The sequence below is a fragment of the Myotis davidii genome, unplaced genomic scaffold (genome assembly GCF_000327345.1).
Source record: "Myotis davidii unplaced genomic scaffold, ASM32734v1 scaffold115, whole genome shotgun sequence".
In the NCBI taxonomy this organism is placed as follows: Eukaryota; Metazoa; Chordata; class Mammalia; order Chiroptera; family Vespertilionidae; genus Myotis; species Myotis davidii.
In genome coordinates, this window is record NW_006291010.1 from 3462024 (window position 1) to 3471798 (window position 9775).

General features: G+C 36.6%; 1 protein-coding gene across 1 annotated transcript in view; it reads left to right on the forward strand.

Annotated features, from left to right (window-relative positions):
- The window catches only part of FNDC3B (fibronectin type III domain containing 3B), a 269959-nt gene that overhangs the window by 121164 nt on the left and 139020 nt on the right, over positions 1-9775 (forward strand). Inside the window, exon 5 of the mRNA XM_015564176.1 lies at positions 7563-7803. Within this exon, the coding sequence (XP_015419662.1) occupies positions 7563-7803 (241 nt within the window). The remainder of the gene's footprint in view (positions 1-7562; positions 7804-9775) is intronic.

A 9775-nucleotide genomic window follows, 5' to 3' on the forward strand; every position in this document is an offset into this window, starting at 1 on the left:
CATGTTACTTGGTAGATAGATAGATAGATAGATAGATAGATAGATAGATAGATAGATATAGGTGTAGGTGTAGGTGTAGATATAGATATAGATATAGATATATAGATTATAGGTATAGATTACATGATATATAAACCACAGGATTTGTTGTTATGGCTTTAATTGTTACACCAAGTTTATCAGTTTGCCATTTTTCTTCAGCCTCTGCCCAGTGCTGTATTTCTGCTTGGGAAAGGAGCTGCTTGGCTCAGCAGTGTCTTAAGGAGCTCAGTTCTGTTTAAAACAGGGGTCTCTCCCTTCCCATGGTATCCTCAAGTTGGGGTAGCTGGGGTGTGCTATGACAGCTGTTTGTAAGCTGTGTCTCTTAACCTTGCCTGGTTTCTTTCTTAGTTTGGAAGGTCTTAATAAATTGCTGCCACTGTCCCCTCACCTATAGCATCACCTGAAGTAGTTGGATTAAAGAGATACCACAGAGGATATACTTGTTTCCATCATCCTCTCCAGACCTCAGTGGGTTTAGTTTTTAAATAATTGGGTAGTCATCTGGAAAAAGACAAGTGTGTCCAGTAATGTACTAAAAGATTTTTAATTTATATATGCCCTAGTTGCTCTCCTTTTTCCAGATTATAGATTCCTGTAAGTGTAAGTAGCTTGTTTCTGTGTATGTAAAAATGTTGGCACATATAAAGGAAACAGAGGGGGGTTTGCCATTTATGAGGGTATCCCCTTATACAGTCGCCTCCCGAGCAAGCCTACAGTAAGGGCCATATCAGTGCCTCCAGCTTGTGATCCCTGTACAGCAGTCTGGCTTGGATCTATTATCTGGATCTAACCATCCCCCCTCAGTTTATTCTTTAGCCATTGCCTGGATTTGGCATGAGAGTTAAAAATTAAGCACCAATAGAAAATTTAAGATTTTTAGATATAAATGAGTGTGTAGGTAAAATTTTGGGGGAATTTTTGTTTAGTCATGAATCACCTTGTTATTTAAAACCATAGGCTTGGTTACCTACATAGCAGATGAATTTTTTTGATTAACCATTGGCAAGAACTGTTTGAGAAAAGGAATTCAAAATTTTAAAAAAATTCTTAATTTAAAAATAAAATTTTTAAAATTGATATCTATTCTCAATCTGTAAATGCTCTGCAGACTAATCCTTTATATTATATGTAAAGGACTTTTAGAAACCTAGAAACATCAACAATAATGTTTTTTTCCATTTGGCTACAAAAATACCATGTTGTATGGCAAAAGGAGCTGGTCTTAAGCCTAAAGGGTTTATTGTCTCAGGACATTAATGATAATGAAACATTGGAATATTATTTCATCAGTGTTAGCCATTACAGATATGAAGAGAAAATGACATTGAGATATATGTTTGGTATTTTCATCCACAGTTGTAAGCATGCAATTTGAAAGGACAGAAAAGTCAAATTTGGAAAGACACTCAATTCGTCCACCATTTTTAAGTCAATTAACTTCATCAGTAAAATAGAAGGATGACTTGCTTCTGTCTAACTCTGGTTGCTCTTTGAATGCTCTTTTTATTCCAATTTCGCATTCTCCTAATGGTACTTATGTGATGGTGGTGGGAGTATTTTCCATAGTAACGAAAAGGAGATGGGCTAGGGAAGATAACATCCTCATGTTTCAAATTTCTACTCTCCATGAACAATTAATTTGCTTTTCCTCTATTATACTGTTCACTGTTCAGGGTGAGGCAAAAGTGAGTTTACAGTTGTATGTGAAACACAGGTTATTATTTATAATTTATTGTTGTATTATTTTCCATATGAATAACTATAAACCTATTTTTGCCCCACCCTGGATTAGAAAATGCAGAATGAAGGGTTAGTACAAAGAGAGGAAAAGTGGAGCTAACACCTTTGTACTCCTGGTTTTCAGTGTCTTTTTTTCCCCCCAGTGTCTTTCTTGTGAAATAAAATATTAAAATAATTTAAATAGTAATATTAAATGATATTTAATATTTAAAACATTTAAAATACAAGTCAGGCATGACACATCTGCAGTTAACTAGGTTTAGAGTATTTGAAATTTTGGAGAAGAATGTCAGATATTTACCTGAGTTATGGGGGGAAATTTTGATAATGAATGTGTTAAATAGCTCTTGGTAGATAGACATTAAATCTAAGAAGATAAATTTATTTGTTGTTGTTTGCTTTTTCATTCATTTGTCCACTTAGCCATCCTTTCTTGAAAGCCGCCTGTGTGCACAGGTGCCCTTGAGGGACTTGCATTTGGGTGGGAGAGACAGATCTGTAATTCATACTGCCGGACCCAGATGCTGGTGGAGGGGTGAGCACCAGTGGGGCTGGGGGAAGCCTGGACTCTGCCTGCCCACGGGTCCATGCAGCTGTTTGCATTGCCCAGCCTTTTGTTTGTGTGCTCAGTTTCAGCTGATAGTTTTTCCTTCCCGAATGGCCTAGGAGCCCACTTCAAGCATGTTCGCAGCAGTGCGGAATGGAGCTTGAGCCTGACCTTCACAGACTCATTTGGTCCCCGTTTTCAGAGTGCAGGTGGCTCCCTCAGTGTTCTTTGCCCCTCTGCCAGCCGGCTGCCGGGCCTTGCATACAGAGGCATGCATGTCCCCAGTCTGCCCTGCCTCCTCCTGGCTCATCTCTGGCCCTCTGGGGCAGCCTTTCAAATTTTTCTGTTACGTCCTGCCTTTCAAGCTCTTTTTTTTGATTCTTGTCATTTGCAGCCCAGAAGTAGAAGACAGAGCTTTAGGAACTGAGTAGTTTATTAAAATTCCTGTGGAGCATTTTGGTTCAGTAAGGAGAACTAGCTTCCTCCTCTGTCAGTTATGAGAAAAGTCACTCAGACTCTAAGTGTTGTTAAGAGATACATTTTAATTCTTGGACTCAAAATCGTCCTCTTTATCCCTTGGTAGCTCTCTGACCTTGGGTGAGTTAGCTTAACTTCCCTGGACTTTATTCCTCTAACCTCCCAACTGGGGATAGCTGTGTGGGCCTCCCAGGATTGCTGGGAGGAATTAATGAAGTACTAATATTAATAGGAGTAATTACTAGGTAAGATTTTTCTGTTATGTATCAGTCACTGGACTTTAGCACATGTTAATATGTTGCCTTTTTTCAGTAGATGGTATTAAAGCAGAGCGGCAGGCACTTAGTAAATATTGAATCCTTCACATCTCTTAAAAACCCAGCTATCCTATTTCTCACAGTTCATTGTTTACATATTTATTTCTTAGCATACCTCTCTTGTGTATAATTCTCCACATAATAAAAGCTTTGGAGTACAGACCAGAAAGAAACTCTGGTTCTGCTGCTGAACTAGTACATTTTAACCATGTTGTTCTTTGGTCACCTTCCTGTCCAGCAGGGATGCTGATATCTAATTCTCCAGGAGACCAATGAGTAACCCATGTCCAACAGCTGGCAGACAGTAGGCACTGGCTGTGAGTTTCTTCCTTATCTGTCTCTCCATGCTGCCCCCTCTTGCTGTTGCTTCCAAGTTTTTCCAGTTTGTTTTAATGGTTCTCTTGATTATACCTCTAAAAACACCCATGCAAATAAGATCAACATTTAACTCTTTGTGCCTTATTCTCTAGCTCTCATCCTGTGTCTAGGGCACTGTGTAGCAGGACGACTAGGCACATAGAAGTTTCTCAGTAAATACTTCTGGAGCAGAATCCAAAGACGTGATAAAGGAGCAAACTAGCTTCCATCAGGCGGACTTTCTTCCTTAGCCTGAGGCAGGTGGCTGGGCATTTGTTCATGGTGGATAAATGCATTATTTTTTGTAGAGCGTGTTTTTAAGCAGACAAGGATGGTGGTAGGACTTTAGAGGACAGTTGGGAGGCCCTGATAGGAGGTGTATTAGTTTGTAGGGCTACCATAATGAGGTGCCCACAGACTGGGTGGCTTAAACAACAGAAATTATTTTCTCATAATTCTGGAGACTACAAGTTTGGTTTCGTCTAAGATCTCTCCGTGGCTTGTATATGGTCATCTTTCTTTGGCATCTTTACACAGTCTTCTTCCTGTGTATCTGTAGCCTAATTTACATCTTTTGTGGACGACATATTGGATTAAGCCCCACCCATATGACCTCATTTTATCAAAATTGCATTACTTTAAAGGCCCTATTTCCTAATATAGTCACATGCTGAGGTACAGAGAGTTGGGATTTCAGTACATAAATTAGTTTGGGGAAGGGAGGACATAATTCAGCCCATAACAAGTGGTATCCTGAGAACCTAGCACAGTGACCTTTCCCAAGGGTCTGTGCTCTGGAGAAGATATGTGAGTGGTCATTCTGTTGAGTCACAGAGCTAGGAAAATAGTCTAGTCTAGTCAGTGGTCAGCAAACTGTGGCTCACGAGCTATGGTTTGCCGACCACTGGTCTAGATGAAGAATACTTTGTTTTTAATTTCAGAAAAGACAGTACTTTGTTTTGATTTCTGAACAACACTTAAGACTTAGTCTAATTTTTCTCTTTATATTATTCTTAGGCTATGTAAATAAATCTTACTGTTTAAGACCTATTTTTCCCCTTCACTTGAATATCCAGTGTTTAGCTCATAGTATGTGTCAGGAAACAGTTGTTGAATTGAATGCAGGTGATTTGTCTGCCCCTGGACATTGTCACAATTTCATTCATCCCAAGAGGAAATGAGTCTGTCTTTTCCATGGTTATTTGAAAAGACTGAAGGCACATTTTATTGTCTGAAGATTTTTGGACTGAACTCATTCTGATTTCTAAATTCTGCTACAGTGATATATTTATGAACCTTTTTAAAAAAAATAACAAAGAATGCTATTGCCACTATTTCTTGAGTTGAGTATTATTTTGTACATTATTATTGTTCCTCAGACTTCTTTATTCTTTGGGGAAATAGGCATAATTTTCTTAGACATAGATCAGAATTGAATTTGGTAATTAAGTATGTTGTAATTTGTATTATGGAAGAACAATAAGCAAAATAATTAGCATATATTTTGGGGTTTTGTTTCTGATTATTTCAGAATTAATATTTCATTTTCTTAAAAATATTTTTAGTGATAAAGTTGGCCTTGATTAGTAAGGGTGAAAGTGTTGGACTATACATGTACTAGTAAATAGATGTCTTTAACAAATACCACAGAATAACTTAAAATAATTAAAAATGGGGCTGTGAAACCATTTTCATATATGTAGGCAATTTGTAGTTTAAGAAAATGACTTCGTTTCCTAACTGGAAACCTTTTTTTGGTGAAAGATAATTTATACTTTAGATCTATTAATATTTTTAAGTAGTGGAAATACTTATTTTTACAAAATATTAAAATAAAAAGATGTTTCTGCTCTTTATCTTTTATTTTTATTCCTTTCCCTTAAGTAGTATTTTTAACTCTGTTGGTGCTGTTTACCCAACTTTTTATTTTTATTTTTTTATTTTTATTGATTTTAGAGAGGAAAGGAGAGGGAGAATCAGAAACATCAGTGATGAGAGAGAATCATTGATCGGCTGCCTCCTACATGCTCCCTACCGGGGATCAAACCCGAAACCCAGGCATCTAATCATGACCTCCTGGTTTATAAGTCGACACTCAACCACTGACCCACACCAGCCAGGTGCTTTTCTCCATTTTTAAGTCCATCCTCTTATAGGGGTCAGATTCTTGAGTTTCATGAGGCTGTCATCCCTTTGGCCAGTCTGTCAACCATGTGAAAAGCCAGGCACAATCTCTGTACCCATACCTGATGTTGCACCAGAAATAGTTCTGTCTGTCTCTCAACTATCTGCAAAGTTAATTCTTTATACAATGAGGATGTGTCATATTGGACACAAGGTACAGCCTGTGAAAAGACCATTGGTTTGGGAACCATGTTATTTGGACCTGAGCTTTCTGGAAAAGCTTTGTGGTTACAATATCATGGTTTAAGCATGATTTCACATCCACCTGTAAATTGGCAGTCATGCATTCATAAATGAGGTTAATGTGATTAGCTTGCCAAAGTCCAGAAAAGTTACATTTATTAACGAATAGATATGTTTTGAGCTATAGTAGGAATATGACTCAGAGTCTTAATTTAAAGGAGTTAATAATATTGCTTTGTTAAGGAACTTTTAACATAGTAGTTAATTCTGATATTGTTATGGTAATTGATTCATTAATAAACATAAAGATTTTTGTTTTCTTAATATAAAGATTAATTACTATTAATTCAAACTAAACCTATCTTGTACACTAAAGTATAGACTAAAATGGATGAACTTGCCATTTTAAATTGGGCAATGTTTTTTAAAATAAAACTTAGTATAAATTTTATCAGAATGCTTTGGATTACCATTAAGTCATTTTATTTTACCTATAATCAGCCTCCTGAGGTGTAATGAGATATGTATTTCAATTACAAGTTTAATTTTCAGTGTTGGGGTCTTTTTATTTTTTTTAAAGCACTTCTTACCTTGTGAGTCCCTGAATGTCTTAAGTACTTTATTAGACCAGCTGGTCTCTTTGGCAGCCTAGTCCTGGCTTCCAAGTTTACTCTTAATGCCCTCATTGCCCCCTTCCACTGCCTTGTCTCACGGGCCATTGTCCAGCTCTCCCAGTCCTATCAGTTCTTTGAGGCTAGTGAAGCCCTTCATGTTCTGTCATTCAATGCTCTTCTCTGTATTACACAGCTTTCCCTTTTGATTATGGTATCTGTTATGTTAGTTGTTTCTTATCTTGTGTCTCAACAAAATTGTTTGCTCTTAGAGCAGGTAGCATGAAGTTGGCCACAGAGGCAATAAATATTGGTATAGTTCGGCTTTAGTTAATTACCTTCCTTGTGTAAATTTAAAAGCATCTGGACAAAGTATGGATCTAATGTTGATTGGCACTCACTCTCCTCATAGCAGGTCCTGCCCCGTTGTGTCTTCCTTCATAACACTCATTACCTCACCAGGATATAAACAGAGGTGTCCGATTTGATTTGGGATTAGTCAGGGTTTTCATTGGTTGGAATCCTCTCATTTCATTTACATCCTTGGTCCCAGATTAAATGACCTTTTGGCACTGTTATGGTTTCTGAAGTTATGTTTCCTTTTTTCCCACTAAAGCCTCTATGGTGATGGAACTGTGCATGCTAAAGTAGGAAAGGGTTCAAGTGTTCTCAGAAAGCTCAGCCCTGTAAAGCATACTATATACCCCAGAAAGTCTCTTCTTTCTGGAAAAATCACTGACCTGGTAGTTATATTTCAAGTCATTTCTAAAATTAACTTAAACACATATTAAATTCACTTGTCTTGGATGAAGTCTTGTTTATGAGACAAACAAGATTGATCATCAAGCTCTTGATCATTCCAAAAAATCTTCTGTAATCAGAATGAGGTGGTTGATGAAAATTTCATAAATTGTAATGGTTAATGTTATTACTTCTAAAACTCACTTAACTGGTTGGATTATAGAACCAGAATTTAATGGGTACTAATTTTTCCTCCTATGGAGGGCAGAAAATTAAAATTAAGGGGGAAGTACTAACTACTGTGTATGTTCACAAGATATTAGCTAACGATACATACTACACTCTTTTTGCTGTTTTCTTTAGGTGATTGAAGACAATACTGGAGTCCGCCGGGTGGTGGTCACACCCCAGTCTCCTGAGTGTTACCCCCCAAGCTACCCCTCAGCCATGTCTCCAACCCATCACCTACCCCCCTACTTGGCTCACCACCCACATTATATGCAAAACTCCCATACGGCTTACTACCCACCTGTTACCGGACCTGGAGATATGCCGCCTCAGTTCTTTCCTCAGCATCATCTTCCCCCTACATTATATGAGCAAGGTGAGTACGTTATTGCTGGCACTGACAGCTGTTGAAACTGATTGCAACATGTAAATAGCTTAAGAGAACCAGTGAGGCCTTTGTTCCTTCCATAATAAGTGTGGCAGAAGAGGGACTATCTGATGTATAAACGCATGGGAAATTCCTAGCTTCCTTTGTCCTGAATTGTTTTGCAAAAATTACTTTATGGGTTGCAGCTCTTTCTTTCTTTACATTTTCTAAATTCTGCCTCACTATCCCACCCCACAAAGAACAGGGACTGGGATAGCCAATTGCTATTTTAGAAAAGCGGCAGTGATGTATCAGACGTTCTGGTGCCCTGTTAACTTATTTTTATGTGCGAGTGACTTGGGCCACCACAGCACATTGCTCCTAGACATCTATATAATCTAGTAATAGCAGGGAAGTTCATAAGGGTTTTGTGTCCCATTTCCAATGAGAGAAGACTGTGAGGTCTCAGTAACCTTTGAGTTTCCTGGATGCTCTATGTTGCAACATTGGCAGAACTCAGAATCTCCTCGCTGTAGATGGGGTCCTCCTGAACCCTGTTTTAGTTTCAGAATAGCCATTAGCACAGCCACAGTTTCACTGGTTGTTAGGCAGATACTTAACTTGAAATGAAAAGGAGTCTCAGAGATACCAACATTATGTCTTTTTAATTTTAGCCTTGGTATTAGTTTAGTCTAAAGCTCTTTTCTATCAGAGTGTACACTAAGAATCCAGATTAAATGAGGGTAAAAATTAGACTTTAACCTTTGCAAAGTGATATTCTTGAGTCAGAATATAAATATAAGCATTTTATTACTTCAAACATTTATTATGTTGGTTCAGATAAATTTTATGAGAAATACCTGTTACACTATAGAGTTTTGGAGCAAATTACTACCTCACTTTCTCTTATCAGTTATAAATATATATTTTCTCCTGTATGTTCATCTCACATTGTAAATTTTTTTTATTAACAAAAGAAAAATTTGAGATAGGTATTTCAAGGGAAACCTTCTATTGTAACTTAGGGATAGAATTAGTTTGGTAATTTTTTTTTTTAGTAGTTAGAAGTAAATTTAGTATAATTCAGAAGAATCAGGTGCTACCATGACAGTGTATGGAGAGATGATAGCAAAAGATGAAATTAACACTTTAATTTCATAGAGGTGCCAATAACTTCCTATCAGTAGTGCCAGAGCACCCCAAATATCAGAAGAGTGGGCATATTCCATGAAAATATTTGGATAAAAACTGAAAAAGATTCAGTTTCTTAAACTATTCAGTGCTTTGACACACTATACATTAAGTATTTGAGTGTTTGTCGAGTTTTCTGGTTAGGTCTGAGCTTAATGACACTGTGAAAAGCCTTGGCTATGGACCCATAGCTTGATGAAGACTAGTCTGTTAGTAGGAGGCCACATAGTTATTTTGTTGTAAACAATGTACTTTGCAATTTTAGACAACAGAATTTAAATCATTAGATTTAAGCAATATAAATATTGTGTGTTTATTTCATAGGGTATTTTGGTTTAATTTCATTAAAATAGCACAGAGTAATAATGTGCAAATAACAGTGCCTTTATTGATTTTAAATTAAAGAAAACAGTAAAACAAAATCCCTTTGCATTAATAAAAAAAAATCCATATGAATATATTCTTATCTTAGTTCTCAATATTTATACCTAGAAGAAATTTAAACATTTAATTTCCCAAACTATAAGAGCTTAAAAATTGTTTGACATATTTTAAAAGATTAATATATTAGTGTCCAAGTTAAAGCATTGTGATATTTAAAATACTTATTATCCTTTTTGTATATTTGAACATAATTTATTTGGGCATTTGCTTTTTTAATAGTGTTGTATTTGTTTTTTCACATTCTCTAGTACAAATTGGTTATCTTGTGAATACTTGCTTTATTTATTTTTTCCTTCTAATCCTCACCCAAAGATTTTTTTCACTGATTTTCAGAAAAAGTTGGGGG